This window comes from Coffea arabica, chromosome 10e (assembly GCF_036785885.1).
Source record: "Coffea arabica cultivar ET-39 chromosome 10e, Coffea Arabica ET-39 HiFi, whole genome shotgun sequence".
NCBI lineage: Eukaryota > Viridiplantae > Streptophyta > Magnoliopsida > Gentianales > Rubiaceae > Coffea > Coffea arabica.
Genome location: NC_092328.1, coordinates 47,337,896 through 47,362,101, shown reverse-complemented (window position 1 = coordinate 47,362,101; position 24,206 = coordinate 47,337,896). Strand labels below are relative to the sequence as shown.

Here is a 24,206-nt window from a genome sequence, read left to right as displayed (position 1 = left end):
TCGGGCTAGTGTTGCTTTTAGTGTCTGAACATTGCACAAATCGGTTGTCACCTCTGGTTCTAAAGCATTTACCAACTTTAGAAAATTTTCTTAATTCGCTTTTAGCTTCTTCTGTGATCATCCAGGCATTAAAAACGAGTGTATAATAAACTACCAACCATCCATGAAACCAAATCATCCAAGTCCCAGCAACTGATGTGAAATAAAAGATTCAAAAGCTATGAAGTTTGAAAGCAACAGAAGATTAATAAATTGCACCATGCTGAAGAGTGTAGCAGGAGAGGATCTTTCTAGCTATTCATTGACAATGTTGCAATCAGATAATGAAAGAACCAAACAAAGGCTAAAAGAATTGAACATCCACGTAACACAGCAACTGAGAAATGAGGAGAGAGGGATTATATTGAAACTAGAGTTTTGAGAACACTGCTTGTATGGAGTCCCTTATTAAGAAGGGAATATAAAATTATGAAACATTATGTTCTTTTTGGGACTGCACAGATATTTTTCCACTTATGTTTCTTCCAAACAACAAAATCTCAAAAATTTATCAAAAGAATCAAAGAAAAACTTTGCAAACAAATATCAACCTGACTGGCCTCGGCTCTTTTTATCTACACAACCCATGACAGAGTTCCTTCCAATCAATTTATACCACTTTCTTGAATAAACAACAAACTGTGCCCTCTGGGATTTCATTTTCACCCCAAGACTCAGCCTTTTCTTCTGTACCATCTCAACCATCTAAATGTTTTCTATCCTTCCTGTATCTTCTCACTCACAGTCCAACCCACAAATTTCTAATACAATGCCATTCTTGTTCACAAAAGGGTTGATGCGGACCCATAGCAGGGAGAATATTGAAGCCAACAGGATTGACCACACCACAATAATAGTGGGAAGTCTATCCTGCCTCCCCATCAAACCCTTCAGGAATGGGTATAAATGGACAATCACCCAAAAGGCAAAGAACAGCTTGCCAAACAGTGGACCCCAAGAATCATATCCAGTATTGATGGCATCTGCCACCCCAACAATGACGCCGATGATGTTAATTATTAACAAGGTCATTGGAGGGATCAATAATGAAGTCCACTTAAACAGATAAAGCTCAGAAAACGCCCCATCATCAGCTGCTTTTGATGTAACGGTAAAGTTGGTATTGACACCAGCTAAAACCTTGAGTAAACCTTGGAGGAGAGCAAAAAGATGCGCTGACACACCACCAATAACCCAGAACTGCTCGTTTCTCCACCAATCATCTATGCCAACACCACCCCATTGCATTTCCAGGATACCGGTAACGGCAATTAATATGAAGAGGCCCATGAAAATGATACTGGCATAGTTGCTTATCTGCAAGGAGTAAATGAAATATTGTTGGAAGATAACTAGCAAACTTAGACTGAATAAATACATGTCCAATTTTTTTTTTTCCCCTCGCTTCCCAGACAAGCATCTAGGCCTTACCTCGGGGACAATGAACTTCCCAGTTAAGAGACACACAGCTGGCAAGGTACAATAAGCAATCAACGGCAGCGATGTCAATGGATAGACGACTGAGTTTATGTATGAAAATCGCTCCAGTGGCTTCAAGCCACATCCATAGCCGTACCAAACTGGACAATGTCTGCTCAAGAAAATCTCAACAGAACCCAAGGCCCAACGGAGAACCTGGTGTAGACGATCTGACAGATTAATAGGGGCAGAACCCTTAAATGCAGGCCTTTTAGGAATGCAATATACTGATCGCCAGCCATGGCAATGCATTTTAAAACCGGTCAATATATCCTCAGTAACAGATCCATATATCCAACCAACCTGTTACATAAGCAAAGTAAGATAACTTAGATGCTTTGCTTAAGAGAAAGAACTAGATTTTTTAAGAGATTTTGATCTTTTAAGCAGTCCAAGTACCTCTTTCCCCCATTCTGTTTTGTCTTCATAACCACAACTGATCACATGGATGGCCTCTTTCAAAAGTGATGAGGGTGTTGCACCTGGAGGCACACCACCATCTTCAAGAAGTGTAGAAGCAATAAATACAGGCGATTGTCCAAATTTTTTCTCAAATTTTATCTGGGGCATGAGGGAGGACTTTTCACTGTCAATTCCTGCACCAAAGATACATCAGGCAAGTTGAGGTTGGAGTGCAGAATAAACAAAGTAAAAAAGGCACAGCTGATATTATCCAATAGTAATTTGATTTTCAAAATGCTAAATATAGTATTGATTCGGATAGTCATCTGGTTCCAGATTCTTACCTTCAATTCCTTCTTCAATATTTTCAAGTGCATGTATCTGAGTTGAAGTTTCCCTGCCTTTTGTCTTCTTTTTATCCTTCGATTTCCCTTTCTTGTTCTTGTTCCTTGAGCAACAACAACAGCAACACAACTTTGGGAGACAATTGCATGTTTTGCCTGGGGGTTTCTTCTTTTTAGGAGCATCATATCCATAAAGAGCTTGCCTCCTGAAGACACATCCAGTTCCAACATAAATCGGACCTTGGATCCCATCCAGGCCTTTCATATTTATCTGTGTCAGTTTAAGAGAAAGATCTTAGCTTCTCAGAAGAGTGTTTGCTGAGTTTTACAAAAAACACGTATATATAACATTCAAGTGGATCCATAAATGGTATAACATGAAAATCATATAGTGGTGATTACATACATCGAAAAAGACAACATTGCGATTTGAATATCTATCATGACGATCAATCCCATCAAATCTCTGAGGAAACTGCACATAGCATATTTTCTTTCCTGATGTGGGGTCCATCATGAAGCACATAGCTTCTCGAAGAGCCTTACTGTTATTGATGTAGTGATCACAATCAACATTAAGCAGGTATGGGGCATTTGAGATGACTGCTGAAACTCGAATCTACATTGACAATAAACAAATTAAAGACAATATATTATGTTTAAATGGTAATATCAATGGTGACACGTGTAACATGCCAAATAATTCAGACTTACCAAAGCATTCATGGCTCCAGCCTTCTTATGGTTCTCAAATCCCGGCCTTTTCTCTCGAGAAACATATATAAGACGGGGCAATTCATTTCCTTCAATATCACGGACACCATTATGTCCCAGGAATACCTGTGGATATAATAGGTTTAAGTTATTCACTTTGCAAGAATGATCAGTACTACTGTCAGAAGTGGAGATGATGAGACAGGAAAAATATGTACCTGGATCATTCCAGGATGATCCCTGACACTATTTCCAGGCCAAGGAGTTCCATCCTGCATGGTCCAACCCTCCTCGGGTACCTTTTGAGCCATGGCAACCAACCCATTTATCCGAACCTTAAACTCCTCGTATTCTCTCTGTACCAGAAAAGCAGACACACTCCAATTTAAAATTGAGTAATCATTGAGCTAGCCTTTAATGAAAACTAAAACTTCACCAGTCCATCTAATTAATGTCTAGCACACTATTTTTTTTTTTTTGGGGGGAAGAGGGGCCGTTGGGGGGGGGGGGGGGGTTGTTTTCACCTTCATTGCACGGCGTTCCCTCACAAATGTAGGATCTACTTTGTCTCTGAGATAGTCAACCTTCTGAGCAAAGTACCATTCTGGGGCTCGAGGCTCTAAGCTGAACCTCTTACAGAATGGTACCCATTTTCTGGCAAATTCAGATGTCTCCGAAAGTGCCTCAAAAGTAAGCATTGCAGCACCATCATCAGATACATAACAGGCAACCTTATCCACTGGGTAATCCACAGCAAGGATGGAAAGAACTGTATTTGCTGTGATAAGGGGAGGTTCTTTCATTGGATCCACTGTACTCACAAATATATCGACTGGAGCTAACTCAGAAGGCTTCCCTTCTTTCTCATACCTAGGAGAAAAGGTCAATGCAGAGAAACTTTGAGAACCAGAGAAACTTTGAGAACCAAAAATGAAAGGAGATGCTAACCTACCCGTCTTTAGTATATTGACAAAAAAATAAAAGTAAAAATTGAAGCCATTAAATATATGTGAAAATGTATACTGCATAAGCAAACAAATGCTCATGAAAGGAAACTTTAGAAAAAAAAATAAGTACCTTAGTGAAAGTCTGTCTAGGTATGTCTCTCGCTCAATAGGGAACCACTTAGGGAATTGATCAAATATCCATGACACTGCAAACCATATCTCACATATAATTGATGTCAGCCACAATCCATATGCATCATTGACAGGATGAAGAATTCTATAATGGAAAAATAAGCCAAGAATCGCCATGCGGATTAGAATAATCATCCTGTATGGATTTATCTTGCTTGAAGGAATTGGCAACTTTCTTGAAAGTGGCTGCCTGCCTTCATCCATCCTGTACAAGCAATTTAAAGAAGAAGAATTAAGTCAAAAAGTTACAGGAGAATGTCAGAAGACAGTGGCACTTTCCGGACAAGCAATCCTCTCAATATAGTCAATTACACAGATAGTTATACTTGTTCATCAATGTTCCAAAGCATATAATAATAGTTACACAGTATGCTTGTCCACAGATTTAGATTTCCAAACTTGTAATAAGCATTCATGCAATTGAAATTTAGTATCTTCCAAGTGTCATGGTCATTACATTCCACTCAGTCATTAAGCATGTCTAACTTTCTTCCAAGCATGCCTAACTTTCTTCCTGAAATAAGGATATAAATGGCAACCAAACTTTGATGGGAGGATGTCAGTGAAGCTGGCAGACCAGGGGAAAAAAATAACTTCTGGTTCATTTGTAAAACATAGAAATGAAATTTATTCTGCTACCAACTGAATGATTTTGCGAAAATTCACAGTAGATCCACTTCCCTCACTCGAACAGGAAAATTTATCTATGTGATGAATAAAATAAGAGTAGGAATTGTTTCTGTTCCTCCTTTTCTCTCTCCTCCATAAGTCAAAAGATGTAAAATTACTAGTTAATGCCTAATGCAAGTTCGTAGTTGGATGGTATGTTATATTTTGTTTTCTACCCTGCATTCTAAATTTGGGCTCACTTATGAAGCATTTGACCCCATGTTATACACCAGCTGCTTTATTCCACTTAGTAAATCAATCACAGTATTTAAATTGATACGGCGTTTTTAATATTTACACCACTACATTCTGGAAATTGCAATTTCCGTTCCAATTAGTCCATAACATATACTAAATTAGATAACACCAAGCAAAGAGTAACACTTGTACAATCTATGCCAACTGTCACTCAAGAGGGGAATCTGTTAATTTCTCCAACCTCAGCTACCAGCTAAAATATGGCATACTCCAGGTAAGAATTTCACTCTCAACTCATTTGTCGTGAACTTCATAAACTCGGATAGCTACAACTTTACAAGCTGTTATGCTCGAAACAACCTTAGATTTGACTGTCGGGGATACCAAGGGGCCACTTGATTGACTTGACCATCAATCACTTTCCTACTCGAGTGTCAGAGATACGACCTAAACGAGTCGAATGTCAAGCTCTTACTCGTTATTTACACGTGCCTCACATTTTATGTCCAACTAGAAAAAAAATTAACAGTGAAACCACTGTAATTTTCTTAGCTCTAGTAACAATTCTTAACTTCGTCATCCCTATACAGACACATGGCTAACTTTCCAACAGCAAATAATCCAGAGGCCAGAAGTAGCAAATCTATACCAAGTATAATAGTCTCTGTAAAAATTTTGAACTCGACATACTTGGGAAATGCAGAAATATGATCCACGCATTCACACTTCAGCAATTACCTAATGCAATTATACTTTCTACCTAATATCTCCCTACAACAAAACAATTACATTGGGGCCTGCTGACTTTCTAACAGAGCAAATTTCCAACACCAAACTTGCTGCTTGCAGGGGGGTAAATCAGTCAAAGGCCATATGATGTGGCAAATTCCAGTGCCAAGAATAATTGCATTACGTCTTGTCGTTTATCAAACCAAAGGAGAGATTTTCTAACCAAGATTATCATCCATCTCGAGAATATGCACTGTCAAAATGACAACATTTACTAGCCAAATTATTCACCCTCAAAAGATTAGAAAAAAAAATTTGAAAAGGTACACAAGTCAAACCACCGACACTACCACATAATATAGAGAATACACCTACTTGGGCAAGTCAGGATCATCCAGCTCATCTCCATCATTATTTCCACCACCTTTATCCCCTTGATGCTTAACAACTTGCAATTTTTCATTTTGTTTTTTCTTCCACTCTTCCATCCTATCCTTCCATGCAACAGTACCATATCCATAAACTGCAAGATCCTTCTTAGGATCCATTGGGCGAGGTGGCACTGCAAGATCAACCGCATAAGGAAATCAAGCTCAAAAAATAACTAAAATGGACAAAAGACTCAAAATTAGAATAAACTGAAGGACATACAAGACATGGAGTTATCAGTAAACGGAACTGGATGGACTCTCTTTCCACGACCCATAAAAGGAGGGATTATCAAAGCATGCTTGTCAGCCGATATCCCATCATCCTTCACCAAAATAACAGAATTCATTTAAGCTTGTTACAAAGAAAACAATTACTATAACAACCAATTGAGGAAATTATGAGAAAGTAGAGTGCATCTACCTCTTGACCATAGGTAAGGAGAGGGATCTCTGAATCAAGGGCTGAATCCATTTCTGATGGGGTAGTAATTCCAGATGCATTGACATTACCACCACGGCCAATATTAAGTCTAGCAGCAAGGGCTGCCTCTGCAATCTGTTGAGGGTCTCTTCTCTCATTGCTGTTATAGTCAAACTCGTGCTCCAAATCATCAAATTCATCCTCATCTTCATCACCCTCTACTCTTGGACTCCCTGAAAGTGAAGCAAATGATTATTAATTACCAAAGATACAATTTTTACCAAAAACATAGATGTATTCTGGAAATGAATAAAGTCAGAAATGGCGATTGGGACAAAGGATTACCTTTTATGCGCTTGTATCTAGTCTTGCACTGAGGGCAAGCTTGATTACCCTCCCTTCTCTCGTATTCATAGCAAGGTCTACAAACAGGGAATGCACATTCATTGCAGGCGACAAACGGCTCTCCATCCACAGTAAATTCAACCTCATCTCCACAAATCTGACAAATCTGCCCACTCAATTCCTTCACAGATGTTACCTGCTAGCAAGAAAACATTAAAAAAGATGCTGATTAGCACCAGATCAAGAAGCACAGAAATTTTGACAAGCAGATATATCGCCGAAAAAATGCAACTTGGCTCAGAAATCTAAATAGAAGCTAAATTTGGTAATACATTTACTTGAATCTATTAATGCATCAGCACGGGGGAAGTAACAAACCAAAAGATTCTGAAAGCTACATAGTTCTTAAAAAGCCATTAAACAAATAGCCAAATTGGCGACAGAATTCCCCAAGAAACAGCGGAAATCTAGCTTAAAGCATAAAAGCCAACGAATGACGAAAACCCAACAACAAAACAAGAATAAAATGGAATTTTTGCTTCAAAATGTCAACTTTGTCCCAAAAGAAAAAGAAAAAGAAAGAAAGCAACGGGGAAACTCCAGAAACCAAAAATGTAGGTGAAAAACCAAAGAAAACACCAAAATTTGAGACCAAAAAGAAACGTTTGTGTGAGGTAGAGAGGAAAACAGCAAGAGATAAAGAAAGACAGATTTGAGGGGCACTTACTCTTCCAATCTCATCAGCATTGATTAGTACAAACTCATTTCTGTTATGTGAACCAGCAATAAGCCTCCCTTTGGTATCCATCAAAAAAACACTACACACGCTCAGACAAACAGTGAGAGCGTTCTAAAGCACCACCTCCTCCTCCTTCACAGTCCACAAGAAAGAAAGAGAAGACTCTCACCTCTCTCTCCCTCTCTCTCACAGACTTCCACACACAGTGAGAGAGAGCAAAAAATCAATCACTCAAGAACAGAAGACGAAGAAGAAGAAGAAGAACCATTTGCCTAGTTTTTTCTTTTTTTCCCTCTCTTCCTTCCCTCTTCTCCTGACTGCCTCTCTATGCTCTTCTCTTAAAACTTAAGAACCCCATCACAAGAAACACCAACCCCACATTAAAGAATCAGTGAAAATGATGTATTAACACACATACCTCTCACTCACTAATGTGCTCCTACTATTAAAAAAATGCAAATGCCACTGCTACAATACAAAAAAATGGGATTTACTCTGTTCAGTAAATAGAGTAAATCCCAGAATTTTTTTACAGTAAATTAACAATTTTTACATGTAAATAAGAAATCCAATGACAACCCTTTTATGGGTTTGGAAGTTTTAAGATTCTTTTCTTTGAGAGAAATCCCAAGTTTGGGATAAATATCGGTTCTTTCCCTCTTCTACCCCTTTTTCTATAGCTGTAGTCAGCAGTGGCTTTTAGTGTAAGAACTGTTGGGATCAGGAATCAAAATACAACTGGTACTCTCCGGGGGTATAGCGGTGAACCGAGCAGGGGGCTAAAGCGGTGAACCGTGGAGTTGGAGGAGGGATTTGGACAAAGAAAAAAAAGAAGGATTACAACTACTTAGTTTTTTTTTTTTTTTTGGGATTTGGTTTTACAGAGAGATAGAGAGAGAGAGAGAGAGAATCAAGGGGTTTGAAAGTTCAACGCGTAATACAGAAGGGACAGGGATCGGTGTGATGAACGTTTTTTCTGTATTTTTATCCTTTTACGTTTTGGGGTATTTTGGGGATTTTACAGGTTATTTGATTAATGAAGTAGGAAAGTGGACGTAGGCTGGGTTTGGATGTCTTTCCCTTAGAGTGGGGCTCCCCTTGTGGCTGTTGGACAGTGACGGTGGTGGAAGGTGGTGGGGAGGAGGGGGGCCCCACCGTGGAAGCGGTGGTTCTTGGCCGGGATGGAAGGGGTAGTTTGGTAAATGCAACCGTGGTTGGTAAATTTTGGGGGATGAATGGCATTTTGGTAATTTGAGTTTAATAATTTGTTGCTTGATTGATGATGGTGATTGGTGATGTTTTATTTTTGCACTCCATCTAATTTAGGGTTGTCTCTCACGGTTTTTGTGTGGAATGTACTTTGTCAAATGAGAGAGAGAGAGAGAGGAGTAGGAGGATGGAGATGGTAAATCCAATTTGAAAGAGAAATTACAAGATTTATATTTATTTGGAACTTGACTTGCTAATACTAACAAATAAAGTCGTTAATTAAGACGTAAATAGTTGTCACGTATCGATCATATTAAGACTATATAAATTTAACGTAAACGATGATAAAATAATAACGAATTAAAGTTCTTACGTGGCTTGAATTGATGAGTTGCCGAATATAATATTCGATCATCATGAATTTTTTTTTTGTCGGTCATGCGCAACAATACAAAAGTTTAAAATTTTCATTAAACGAAGTTGTTAGGATGTTGTAAAAGTGAAAAATTGTTCGTTTTGATTTTCATAATCTACGTAATTGAGCGTGAGATCACATTTTTGTCGAAGAATTACAAACAAATTCACTAGGTAGTTCAAAAGGTTTACAAATGTGATTAATGTAATAGAAGAAAGTTAATAGTAGTATTGCGAGGGAAAATCAATAGCAGATGTATGATTTGGCTAAGAAACTTTTCATAATGTTGTAGGACAATAATGTCCTAAGGCTAAGAATCACACCTCCAACTGACTAGATAAGCAAAAATTGAGTTAGCCAAGAGAAGAAAATGGATAATCATTGGAGGAAAAACAAAAACAACAGGAAGAAAATAGTAGTATAATGCAAAAGGCTAGACGAGACAAGTAATGCCTCTATCACAAGAGTAATGTGTGGGTACAAAGCTCGTTATGAACCAATTTGTGTGGTCTACTTTTGTGACTCTTTTTAAGCAGGAGACAAAAAATATATTGTCGTTGTAATTATAGTGAGAGGTTTTTTTTGCTCCAATTAAGTCCCTTTTTAAGACTCTGAAATAGCTTGGAGTCACAAACTAAAGAACCACCATTTCCATTTAAGCCCTTCTTTTTCGATCAATTTTTTGCAGGGCATCCACTACCTCTTTTGGACAATTTAGATAAATAATGAATGATGCCGACATGACTTGTCTATTATCATGAACATGAAGAGCTAGATATATTGTGCTGAAATTCACAATACTAGATTATAATGAGATTTTCCACGCTATCAGATTAAGGATTTGAATCCTATACCTAATAGTCGGGAATGAGAAGAGCGTGGGAAAGGATAGAAGGGGTTCAAAAAAAAAGTATTTGAATTAGTGTTTATCTACTTTTACTTTTTCTGTTTGTTTGTTAACAGTTAAAAATGAACAGATCATTGAACATGCAATTGGCTCTGAAAGTAAATATTATTATTTGTGATGTGTGAGACTTTCTACGATTAAATTTTGTACAACAAAAAATTGTATTGATCTTTCTTGATTGCACATATATGTATATTAGTTCACAAGACATTATTGCTTTCGTCGATTATTAAAAATTTTGTTGATTTTGCAGCTACATGAAAGTGCCATTCTCCTCGTGGAATTAAAAATTTAATTTAGGTTTTATACATTACAGAAATTAATACCAAAGTTAGGAAAGATTCCTCTTTAATTTCAGCTTAAATAATGGAGTGCATGCTATTATCTGTCCTTGTTCATTAGATGATACGAAAATGTACTTGGATTAGGAAGAACGTTAAAAAAAAAATGCTTTAATATAATGCACAACATGACTTTTGCTTCGTTAAATTTTAAAGATCTAGTGGATTTGCAATACCCAACAATGAAAATTTGGGAGTAAATTAGCTACGATGGTACTTAATAACATCCAAAAATTAATAGTACCCACTGAAAAAGCCTGAAAGAAAATGACAATTAACTGTTACCTAATGGAATGCTTAATTAATGCTTGGCATCTACTTTTTGAAGTATCAAAAACCTTGTTTGGATTGCCATTTCTTTAAAAAAAAAAAAAATGTTACGTTTCCCGTAAACACATTTTTCCATCACTTTTTTAACTCATAGACATGAAATCATTATACTACATTTTTCTACAAAAACTCCAGAACTGATGTGGTATAAAGAAAGAATGTATAGGTATGTTTCGACGGAATATTTTTAGCGATGTTTTTAAAAAATTTTACTGTAATTGTAATCTTTAAAAGATTTTCAAAATAGGAAAACTTTCTTTCTTTTTCTTTAGAAGACACACACACACAAAAAAAAAAAGGAAACCAACTAGAATACGCTATGTACCATCTTGGATGCATAGTCAGGTCGGCCGCTGGAAATTCATAATAATTTCTAAAGTTGTTATTCTGTCCTTATAAAATGTGATCTTGTTTTTATTTTAAAGTCGCTATAGAGCACCCCACATGATTAAAAAATCCAAAGAGATTCTTCCAATATTCTTTTGGCTACTCCGCCCAATTTGTTTACATCATACAACTTCCCTTTCCCAAAGTCAAACTTCTTTGACACCTCCAAAGACATATAAAACATCATCCACGGCAAAAGTTATAAGTATGTATCTCAACTATTATCCCAAAAAAAAAAATCAGAAGAAATGTTTCAATCTGAACAATGATCCAAAAATTGGAAGTGCTATTTCTTTTTTAAATGTATTGTAGTAAAATAAAAAAAATATGCAATTCCGTATTGAAATTTAAAGCTGCAGCATTAAATATTCTTCTGTAAGTTTGCTAACAATCGCTGGCTCTCTCTGCCTTTTCTGCCAAAAAATAAATCATGTTAAATGGTGTCGGTCGACTCGGTCCAATACTCCAATGGTTGCCGTTAAGATAAGGTACATCATATCATGTGTAGTCAATTTACCTTTTCTCTTCTTTTTTTTTTTTTTTTTCAAAGAAGTGTAAGTTCACACTTTTAGTCCTTGAGACATTACCCTTGGATATAAAAATGCTTGCCTAAAAACTTACCATTCTCAGTAAATCTCTACGCAAGTGGAAGGATATTGGAAAAAGAAAAAAGAAAGTTTTTTTTTTTTCCTTTTTCGAGGAGGGATAGGGGGGAATTTTCGAAGTTATGTACATGAGAAGGGGACATTTGATAAAATTGAAGTTTGAAAGCTTGAATTCATTAAGTTAATGAATTGTTAAATACCAAATTTGATATATTTGAGTGTATATTGTATTAAGTGATAAGTGAGTAGCTTATTACTTAATTTTAGGAATAAGTTTTGCCTAAAAAATTCAGTGTCACTTAATTAATTGAGATGTTGAATTTTTTTTATTATCAAACGCGTCTGAACATATTAAGATTTGAATCCATTAAATTTAAATGCTGCATTAGATTATCAAACAAGGTCTAATTCCAGCCTCTTCTGTTTTAAATCTAATTTTGAAGGACTTAAGAGCTCTCTTCTGCCTGTTGAATCCACCACAATGATGATTATACAAGTTATCATCAATAATATATTAAAGGTATATATTAAGTTAGGATGGGGCATATAAAATTAACTGCTCTTGCATGAAATTCTTAAGGGAAATAATAATATGTAAATATTTTAGGTATAGAGATATTTGAGAAAAGAAAATAAAGAAAAAAAGGCATGTGTACAGGAATGCATCCACATGCCCCATGGGGTTGCTTGAAGATTGTGACAGCTCTTGTAAGCAGCGAGAGCGGACCCTCTGGATGTTCCTTCTTCATCATCTTCTTCTCTGGTTCTTCTTCTAGAGGCAGGCAGTCCATTAATGTCCCAGTATTTATGTGGATCAGCTACACCCCCAACTCCAAGACGGTGACACAGCCTAAAGAACACTCGATAACAGAATTGTGTTTTGATGTTTGTTTGTAGCCCTAGAATGAGGTGCTACAATACACATTGCCTGCGACAACCTCAAAATTTTTTATTGCTTTATTGTTGTTGATCTTCCATCGAATTACACTTCACATTAAGTCAAAAGTTGTTAGAAGGTCGAGTTCTCTTTTTTCTAGTGTGTAGCTGTAATACTAGAACATGATTATTACAGTTCACAGATACATACTTAAGTGTAGTTCTTATAATCTCCGTTTAGATTGCAGATTAATTTGAAATATCTTGTTCATTAGTTACTACAGCACTTTTCCTAATGCAATATAAGTAAAATAAAAGCCTGATTAAACAACGTGTTCAAAAAATAATCATGTGTATTTTTTGTTCCAAAAAATGCTTTTCGAGGTCGTGTATTTGATACCGTTCTAACAAATCTTACTAACTAGATGCATTATGGCATTGTTCTCGGTTGTTTTAGATTTTACAAAATTTGATTATAAAAGCTTATTATAGAGAATAATCAGAATCAACAAAGGCTGCGCTTTAGGTGATTATAGATTTTATTTTTTCATTATTAAAAACATTTATAATCAGAATACAAAAACAATCGAGAATATCACAAAAACTGATATCAAAATTTATAATCAATTAAAATAATCAACTGAGAGCAAGTCCTATATCAATACTTGCAGTTTGCCATCAAAATTGGCTGTATAGAGAGCATAATTTAGAGTGGAATAAATGTGTTGACAACAAGCCTATCTTCCTCTTCCAAATACCAATTCTTTGTTCAAGTTCAGATCTCATTGCCGTCCACACAAATGAGTGAAATGACATATTATTAATTCGAGGTTTGGTGGCTTCAATTTTGTCTTCTGTGTGATAACGGGGCATCTGATGAATAATCAATCCTTGACCATATATCAACAATATTAAAGAGAGCAAAATGCATTATATCAAAAAGATTCATGTGGTAAGAATATATAAAGATGACAATGGAACATGTTCTAACCACTCTCTGCATTTTCTAATTCTTCACAATTTCACGCGCAATACTTTATTATAAAAAGATGTTGCATTTAAGGGGCAAAAAAAAAAAAAAAAAAAAGAAGGAATGATTGAGGAGGGTGTTAATCCATTCATAAAAAATATTTATGTAATTCCACTTTGCAATTAACGAAATTAACCTCTGTGTTCAGGGACCACACATGTCATGGACCTTCTCTGCAAGAAAGATTTACTTAAATAATCTCAATTTGCTTTTGCACATGACTTGCAACCAGGCTGGTAATTAATGAACATGGATGGGCATTTGAGATTACCAACTGGAATCATCATTCCAAATAGTAATTTTTCCCCCATATAGAAGGAATATAGTACACTGTTTATCGTGTATCAGGAATTACTTCTTCAGTTTTCGAGTCAAAATCCACTCTTTTTAAGTCTCAAATATTCTGATTTTGGCTAGGAATTGTTTTTACTTTATTGCCCTTCTTGGTATACCAGACACTGTAGGGTCAGGAAAAGTTTCAGAATTGTTTTGGAAGATCATGATCATGATTGTTTATCAATTGTAGTATTGCATAGTAAGTAGACATGGCCCCATTTAGCAAATGCATTTTTTGGGCGTTTGTCTAAAATTTTACTGTAGAAATTGTAAGAAAAAATTTTAAAATGGGTAAATTTTTTGATATTTTGAGGTGTATAGTTTAAAAATTTTAAAATTTTTTTTGAAATTGCTGTAGTTAAAGTTGTTAAAAAAACTTATAGCAAACAAATTTGGTCACAAACTTGTTTGCCAAACAGACCCAATGTGGTTCTGATAGTATCTTCTGAGAAAGTTGATTGATTTCGAAGAAAGTTTTGAGTATGTAAAAATTGAGGGGAGACAAAAATCATATATTCCCAAACTGGTTGGAACTTTCCACTTTTGATTGTAGGCGTTTCGCTACAATATAATGTATCCAAACAACCATCAACTTTTCAATGAGAAATTGATTTTATAACCCTTCTAATTGATTCCTTAACGAAATGGAAAAAGCAGACAAAAGTTTTCTTTCAATTCATCTACTGGGATATCAGAAAAAAGCTTTGACAATCTAGAATTGGTCAGTTGTTTTGGAAAATTAAAAAATAAAAACTAATATTTATCACTTTTGTTTTAAGATCTATTTTTGCAAGTGTTCAATATGTTTGAAAAAAAATAGACAATAATGTTAATCTGAATTGCAGAGAAATTTCAACAGTGGAAATTCATTTTTTTTTTCTAAAAAGTTAACAATTTATTAATCAGACCAATTTTCTAAGGCTTCACAACTTTTCCATATCTTCTTAATTCTTGAAAATAAGTTCGAACATCAATTATGCCTATCCTCTTTCCACGTTTTGTCAACAATGGCTTTTTCATTTCTTCATATTGATGATTCCAGAATGCACTGGAGTTTGGTCGAAAATCGAATGTGCTCTAGAGTTTAGATTTTTTTTTTTTTTGGTAATTTATTGCTTGGTTTTGTTTTACACGAGACAGAAAATGGACTGGAAATCTGTATTAATTGCATGTTTTACTCTAGAACACTTATGTATGACGCTGAAAATTGCCATACGAAATCAAAATCCACTTCTGAATTCCTTCTTCTTTTTTTTCCCTGTCCCATAAGCAACACAAAGACCGTATTTAATGTCTTGCAGATTTTTCAAGATTTTTTAGAGCAATTGACAAGTACATATATTAGTAAGGAAATACTAGAAACATTTTAGAGTATATAAATATCATTTCCATCTAGATATTCTTTTTCTTTGCCTTTTATTTTGTGTTAGTTCCACTACCAATTAAATAACGTCCAAATAAATTAACTTTACATTTTTCTTGTGTTTATGAAGTGTTCAGATGGAAGAAAAAAACATTGATAGAACCATCCCTGAAAAGATTCTAACAGCAGTGCTCGATTCTGGATTAGTCGGAGGTAATATCATCATCGAAGAGCACTGATATATTCTCACAAAAATTAAAAACTGAAGTGTTTAGTTGAACAAGTCATTATGTCAATGACTAACCATTGCATTACTACCATCGATTTTGCCATGATCAGCAAAAAAAAATTTCCCGTCAAGTCTAAACAATACCTTATTTAGCAGGGATGAGAAGATGGAAAAGAGACGACAGAATCCTATAAATAGACAGAAGGCCTTTTAAAGCTAACTTCTGAATAACCACACCATGATTACCAATTGTTTCACAAAGATGAAGCATGTCCACTTCCTCCAACATGATTAAAATCAGTAGTGCATCGGATGACTTTATTAGGAGTTTTGCTTTAGATTTAATGCATCATCATCTTTCCATATACAAAGTAAAAGACTAGGAAGTTTAAAGTAAAAGGAAACAAGCTAAAGCAAAAGAAACCAAATGATAGCACTAATCGTGGACAAGGCTGCACAATCTACTTAAAATACTTCGTGGACAGTTCAAGAAAAGTGTATATAGTTATACAATACCGTATTGTATGCATGCTATTAGAGTATTATTTGAAAATTTATTATAAAAAATTACCGTATCATTTTTTGTGATGTGATATGTGTATAATTAAAAAAAAATGTTAAAAATATAAAAATGATTATAAAATATATTTATCATGCAAGGTAAAATAATATTTTAAAAAAATTTTGTATCTAAAATGGGGCATTGAACCAGAATTCAGCTTATACTTTTGTGTACATTTTCTGTTTTTGAAATTCCTTGACTTGAACCAAAACAAAACATTCTTAATTATGCCATCCTTAGAACCTCAAGCATTCTTTAATTACTTTAAAGTCATAACTTGAATTAACACCTCATTGAACTACAATTTACCTACTAACCAAATTCGTAAAATCTCTAACAGTGAAATCAAATCTGTCTTTTCACTGCTAGATAAATCTTATTATCTTGAAATAAGTGTAATTGAAAGATTTGCAAGTCAGTACTATTAGTAAAAAGCTATCCAAACAAACCCATATATAAATGCTGGACAATTATTGTTGGACTTCTACTGCAAGTCTTTAATTGACTGCTAAGGCCGAGAAGCTCCATTAATTTACTGAGTTGGGAAGCTGGCTACGAACCTTTAGCGGTAGCTTTTTACCGTGGCATTGGATGCTTAATGTGTCACCAATTTTGATGCTTGTCATCATTAGCGAATTGGAAAGTGATGATCCATGATTGAGGACCCCTCCTACGTCTTACACGTGTCATTCATTACATGGTTCGGAACAGATTAAACATTGGATTTACCACAGCTTTCTCAAGGTTGTCAATATCAAACTCTGTTGTTCACTAGTCATCATCAATTGCCAATCAATCCACTTTCTAATTTGTTCTTAGTTAATTAATCTCAGCCACTTCTTTAATTTATCCATTAGTCCACGTGGATTATTATTTGCAATTGATGAATCATTCATGACTACTATGAGTTTTTCTTGATCTGCATGGCATTCCATGTACACAATGAGCTCATAAAATCTTGAAAAATCTTTGATACGTTTTTTTTTTTTGTTGACAAGAATCAAATGCAAATACAAAATGCTTTCTTATTCAATATTAATATGTCTGCCACTATAAGAAAATAGCACAACTATATGTCATAATTGCCATGCCCGAATGGTTCTATAATCTCGAAATCTCCCATAGAATTTTCTTAGAACTAATTGCACAAAAAGAAGCTGTAAAATCTTGCTACACTTTCTCCGTCAAAATGTATAAGATGGAGTAATTCTTTGTACCACATGTCCCCTATCCACCCGAGACTCCATTTATGGCTAGCACTCAAGGCTCAATTTTCTGAACACATTTTTTAATTATGTTTTTACCTTACATGCGTTGCATCATTAAAGAGTGCTGCAGTAATTTGTCTACAAAAATTCTTGAAAAATTGCGATCCAAACAACACATTGTTGCAATATTTCTCATATCATGTAAAACCCTTCTTCTCTCTCTCTTTTTTTTCCAATACAATTGCATCCTTTATTCTAAAACTACCTACTTCTCAACATTGTATCGCAGATTAGTAGGAGTAGAAAATTCATTTAGCCTTTTTGATTTTTCTAACATGTAATGGTCAAAGTTGAAAAGATTATCCTAACTAATGATTGCAACCATTACTGTAGCAAAGTTGTTAACAGCAAGCAATTGGTGCCGCCAATGACAATCAGGTGAAAACCCTCATCATCATTAATTTTATCGATTGATCAAAAAAAGAAAAAAAAAAAAGAAAAAGGACGAAGAACCCTACTTTTATATGTACTCAAAGAAGATTAGTGAAACATTAAAAAATAGCAACCCACGTTTGTCAATGCATGTAATGAAAAGTACAACCACGTAAGCGGTAGGTCCCATCAGAGATAGCACGAGGGGCGCCGTAGCGGGTCCCACATGAACTTTCCGACAGACAATTGACAGCTGGCACTATTTCACACTCCTCCACTGTTTTCGTCGGTGGAAGTTAAAACAACCCAAAAATCCCAAATGGGAAAAGTTTTTATATCACGTGGGACCCGCGTGATAGATAGACGTGTCTGAATATTGAGTACTTTTTTCCAATGCGAAATGTACGACGACAAACCTCTCACCGACAGAAACCATTGGATTCATCGAACGGTGACGAGGAGATCCACGTGTCAAGATCGGGGGCCTTTAAGACAGCTCAGTGACCTCAAGCAATGTTGGTCTGTCGCTTTCATGTGCTGTCAAGCAATTGCTACTTTAGTTCTTGTCTGATTTAGAATTATTTGACGACGCTGTGAAAAATCTCCAGCAGGATTATTTTTGTTGTTTTTTCCTTTTTTTAATTCTTTTGTTTTCCTAATTTTTATTTTTATTTTTTCAAAAAAAATTCCTTTTTCTAGCTTTGCGCTATGATTAGAACAATTGGGAATGGTGAGATGGTGACATGGAGGTCTGCTAGCTCTTGTCTTGGTCTGTAATTTTTTATGAGTTTGAGAAAAAAAAATCATATTTTGTACGAGAAAAATTCGAGGGGAAAAGGTGGCGGGTAAATTTTTCTGGGACTTTATTCTGTGTTTGCCTTTTACAAAGGCCTTGGTTAGATTGTTGTTTTCCGTAGAAAAATTTCGTCATTTTTTGTGAACACATTTCTCTATTACTTTTTTTCTTCACAAACATCAAATCGCTACAGTAAAAAATGCAATCCAAACGGACCTAAGTTTCCAGTAGTTCCTATCCTACGTATTTCCTGAAAAAGAAAGCCAAGAAAATAGTTCCTCTCTTCTGGATAGAAACATGTAGCAAGAAGAATTGCCTCAGCATGGGGCAGCCCAATTAGGTTATCAGTTCCATCTTGGCGAAAGCTCCAAGCGTTTTCATGGATAGAGGATGATTTTGACCATTTTGACAAGAGTCTCTGTCTGTCTAATGGGCGCCTTGAGTGGTCATTAAATATATTTTAATGTATCATATTTTTTAAAATATAAAATTAATTAAATAAATAAATAAATACAAAAATAGAGGTAAAATTAAACAGAAAAAAAAAATATAAATTCTACAGACGATAATAGTTGTTAGTATATGTATATACATAATAAATTAGTTGAATGTTAGATATGTTAATAAATACCCTATGGGTATCCGTTAGGAAAACTTTTCTGGCAAAGTGCTTAAAATTTTTTTGACAAAGTGCTTAAAAATTCCTTTTCATCAAGTGCTGATGGATTAACTAAGGTAATTAATATAACCTTTTTCAAAAAAGATTTGTGTCAACAGGTTAAGATGTAGATAATGAAACTTGAAGTCACCAATTAGAATTCTGATTATTAATACTTTGGCCTTGTTTGGCAGACAAGTTTTTTGCCAAGTTTATCTGTCACGAGTTTTTTAAAAACTTTAACTAAAGTATACTCAAAAAACTTCTCAAAGTTTTTAAACTATATATTTCAAAATATTCAAAAATTTACACATTTCAAAAAATTTTTAAAAAATTTCTACAGTAAATTACAGTAAGATTTTAGACAAACACCCAAAAGACTCACTTGCCAAATGGAGCTAAGTTAATCAAATTAAATATTAATAGTTTGTACGTTAATTTGGTCTTACAATAACGTGTGGCTCGTTATATACTTAAACAATTATTGCTATCCATAATCGGAAGATAAGGGATAGCTAAAATAGTCAAATATCAAATGAAACCGAGTCAATAAAATTCAAAGTGAAGCTATTACAATTAATTGCTGTTAAGTTTCTTGTTATGTCCCCCCATAACGTCAACAGTTATAAATCAAGTGATCTTTCTAATCAAGTTGGTGAGTTGTCAATTTGATAGTACCAAGATTAATTTGTAATTCCCCTTATTAATCCCTCCAAGATTAGCAAGTGGAAAAAGACAAAGCCATGGCTGGACACCTGCGCGGTAGTAGGAATCAACAACTCTCTATCTGTTTTCACCTTGTTTTTAACTCTTCTTCTGTTCTTCTCTTTTGGGTCAAGAGTTGCAAACTTTTCTAGTGTTTCAGTGAATAGAAGAAGTAATTAGTAAAGCAAAGGAATCATTATAAAAAGCTGAGTCAAATACTTTCCTCGGGACTGCTGACGCTCGACCAAGTTTCCTGTTTCAATAATGCCACAGACACAGTAATTGGCAGTTTGATAATTGTTTTTTAGTCTTGTTTATTTCCCTTTTTTGTCCATTGAAATTCGACATAAATATAGAACTCGCTCGTATTTTGAAGTCTTTGTTAAAAAAATATACTGTAATGATTTAATGTATATAGAGTAAAAAAATGATTAAAAAAATATGTTAAAAAAAACGTAAAAATTTTTTAACAACGTTTATGTCACTGATCTTTCATGGTTTAGAAATTTGGAAGTACCTAATGTTGAAACAAGCAAATGGTTCCACCTAGATTATTTAGAAATACTCATGCAACAAGTATATCGATGATTAATATTTTTTTTCTGCTTATAATAAACAGGTCATTATTTTTTTCGACTCGAAAGAAAGGGAGTGAGAAATATATATATATATATATAATATTTGATACTTTGTGTGTGAGACAGCCCACTTTCATTGTCGTGATTGTCGTATTTATTTTCCTACAAGATGAGAGAACAATAGCAATCATGGAATTATTTTCCTATGGTAGATGAAGGAGCCCCTTTGTGGAGAGGGAGGAAGCCAAAAGATGACTAAAGAAAATTCTTCCTAGTCTAGGCCTTGGATTGCATGCTGCCGACACTCACTTGAACCATGCTTTCAAAGTGTTCTCTTCAATAATAAAAAATCATTGACATTACCTTTTTCCCTTTTTCTTTTTCAAGTTTTTCTTCGTTTTAATTTTGTTCCTATATTATATGTCTGTATCACCGACACAATGGCATGAGTCAGGAAATTGCAGCCACAGCACAGCAATCATCTTTACGCAAAATCTCTCATCATTTATGAAAGGCAAATCATCCTTTTGATTTCTTGAATAGATAGTATGTGATTTGAAGTGAACTTATTTTATGTAGTCCCAATCATCTAGAATGTAATTGCTTTCTTGTTTAACCCAAAAAGAAAGAAGGAAAAAAGGAAGAAAAAAAAATGAAAGAGCAAATTGGCTAGTAAATCATGATTCATGTCCATAACAATTAGTCCAAGTAGAGTGCCTAAGGTGGCCATGGAATGTTACTTCCCAACCTTTTCCAGTTAATGCAGGAATCAGTAGACTACGGACCAATAATGAAAGAAAGGAAGGGCTTTCTTTTGTGGAAGGTTTGATTGAGCACAATCCTTTGCTAAGTGGGAGAAGAGAAACTGAAGGAGGAAAAAAAAAATTTACATAAAAAGAGTAATGGTAATGGGCATGGCACTCATTACCCCAAAAAGTTCAAGCAAGAAGGACACATGACTTCTAATTTCTTAGGTAACGATTCATCATACAAACAAAACAACATCAAATCTTGGTAAAAAAGAAAAAGAAAAAAAGAGAGAGATCCAGCCAGCTGCCCTATTAGAAATCTAGGGTAGCTTTCAAGACAACACGGGGTGTTAAGGTCTCAAAGGGGGTGTTTCAATAGTTGGGAGCCACAGCAACATAAACATTATCTTGCAAATTTCTATTAATGGTAACTGTTACGTAACAATTACAGCCCATTTAAATTATTGTACCACTCATGTCTTGTTTGGATAGGAAAAATTGCTACGTTTTCCGTAAACATATTTTTCAATTATTTTACGTATATCAAATATTTACAGTAATTTTTCTATAAAAAATCCAAAAAAATGCAATCCAAACATGACTCTCCATGACCGTTATGGTTAAACTAGGAGCAACTATTAGACATGTATAACAGTTGATCTAAAAGCAATAAAAAGATTCATGTGAACATATACAGACAATTATAGTTGAATAATGATTTTAAACTAGCGGTGCATTTAAACCATGGCTTGAACTATGATCCAACCAAAAAATTTTCAGACACTGCACTATTTCAAGAAGGAAAAGGATTAGAAAAAAAGGAAAATCCATTGCATTTTCTTGCAAGCTTGTTCTCCAATGCCCAGGTGGAATTTTTACGATTCATGGTAAAAACAAAGAAAGAGTGGACGGAAGTACTACAAAATTATAATGGCATTCACGTGCATCAAAACATTGGAAAGGAGTAAACACCTCTGGCACTGAGTTTGGGGAACGATTTGTTCAATTCCCATAAGCTTTGTTTAATGGTAAAAATAAAAATTAACCCAAGTGCAAAAAAGGGTGGTCTAGTCTATAGGCCATATGCACTCGATTGATATAGTAATAGATTACAATAATAATTTTTGTTTGGTTGTGTTTTCCTTTTTGTGGAAGTTAAGGTTAATTCATAATGATGATATTTTATTAAGGCATGATGGTTCTCGGCAGTCGTAAGCGCTATGATTATTCTTGGTGCTTTGGTTTTAAGGGAAGGGTTAATTAAAGAAAAACATGAGCTCGATAAGAAAGATTAGTGCTTCCATGTTTTGATGTAGTTATTTTTTTTTCATCTTTCTTTTTTTTTTTTAAGAAAAATTGAAATTGTTTGATTTTTTATTTAACATTTCTGTAGTGTACGATACTACATCAAAACACGTGTTATTTCTACAATCCCAAGTGCCAAAAAGAAAAAGAAAAGAAAAGAAAAGAGAGATTGTACTGTAAAGGAATGGCAAAGTGACTTATTGAAGGCGATGGGGTTGGCAAAGTGAGGCCCAATCAATCATGCACGGAGGGGCCGTCGTCTGGGCTTAGTTGGTTAGCCACGGACTCGTCACCTCAAACAAAATTGTTCACAACTCACAAGCATGAGACACCTACGGGCCATGATGCTAGAAAATATCGTGATTTCGAGATTCTACCCTGCCTTTTCTTAAACATGCATAAGATTACGAGTAATCCACATTTATGGGAGTAATACAATCAACAAACTAATTGATGTATTCTTTTGGATACGTTCTTCCTTCTTTACCTTTTCAACCCAAGTTTAGCCAAAAAGGCACGGAAGGAACCATGACAAGTAAGGAAATTAGCCTAGGCGTTGAACGGTGGGAATTACAACTCAATAATATTATCAATAAACCAACAGATATTGAAGGAAGAAAGCACGCATGTGTACAATTTAGAAATAATTAAAATGAATTAATTTTATACAATATTTTTGTTTATTACATAAATCAAATTAATATAGATTTTTGACTAAAGAACTTTGGTTTATAATGTTATAGTAATTTGGTAGTTATGAATAGTTATAAATGCAAAATGTGATTAGGTCATGAAAGTAAAAATTACTTTTTAGTAAGGATGAAGTTGGAAGTTCCAAAAATGACCAAAATTATTTACACCAACCGTCACTCCTCTGGTTTTATATATTGTGTAGATATTTATCCTAAGTATTCCTACCAAATTTAATTAAAAAAAATCAGAAAATCTCATAATTAATTTCTTTGCTGCAACTATTTTTTTATTATTTATTTTTTTCCTAAAATATACACACCCATAGGATGCGCCTCACCCACTATTCATAAATAGTGCGATAGTTACTGCTGTTAGTGTTAAACTACTTAAAATTTACTTGAAAATGGTGTCCAATTCTCGGATGATAAACAGCTAAGTTTAGACTTTTGGTATCCACACTTGACTAAAAGGGGATTACTTTCAAGCTTATAGTGGGAAAAAACCACTCGAGAGAAAAGAATGAAAATAGTACGAAGAAAATTTCCATGCTAATCTTGACACAAACTATACAAAATGATGGGGCTCGGTCCAGGCCTTTGGGAGTGGACCGACACACTTGGGTCCGTTTGTTCCTCTTCACTAACAGTTGTTCTTAGAATTCTTACATAACACCAGAAAATAGGCAGCAGTGGCCACATATTGCTTGTACTTTGTTGTCTGCTAACTGCCAATGGGGGCAAAAACGGAGCTACGGTAATTTGCATGCCATGTAATTAGCACAGCTCGAAGTTTTGATAAGGTGTCCACTTTATTTGAAGGCAAAAGACACAGCTTTGAAATTGA

General features: G+C 34.8%; 1 protein-coding gene across 1 annotated transcript; it reads right to left on the bottom strand.

Moving 5' to 3' along the window:
* Positions 1–377: 377 nt before the first annotated feature.
* On the bottom strand, positions 378–8,600 carry LOC113710858 (cellulose synthase A catalytic subunit 2 [UDP-forming]). Its single transcript, XM_027233908.2, has 14 exons — positions 7,638–8,600; positions 6,911–7,106; positions 6,566–6,798; positions 6,365–6,467; positions 6,089–6,275; positions 4,056–4,322; positions 3,503–3,848; positions 3,197–3,334; positions 2,979–3,104; positions 2,671–2,883; positions 2,265–2,535; positions 1,918–2,114; positions 1,471–1,821; positions 378–1,356 (listed from the first exon to the last, which is right to left on the bottom strand). Exons 1-14 carry the CDS (start codon positions 7,716–7,718, stop codon positions 775–777), a joined length of 3,291 nt encoding a protein of 1,096 aa, XP_027089709.1. The 5' UTR covers positions 7,719–8,600; the 3' UTR covers positions 378–774.
* Between the last annotated feature and the right edge of the window lie 15,606 nt (positions 8,601–24,206).

Excerpts from the sequence above, each read along its gene's own strand:
- LOC113710858 (XM_027233908.2), bottom strand. The coding sequence starts at position 7,718 with ATGGATACCAAAGGGAGGCTTATTGCTGGTTCACATAACAGAAATGAG. Across the intron at positions 6,468-6,565 it reads TCCTTACCTATGGTCAAGAG|GATGATGGGATATCGGCTGA; the intron begins GTAGATGCACTC and ends ATTTTGGTGAAG. Across the intron at positions 3,335-3,502 it reads GGGAACGCCGTGCAATGAAG|AGAGAATACGAGGAGTTTAA; the intron begins GTGAAAACAACC and ends TTTCTGGTACAG.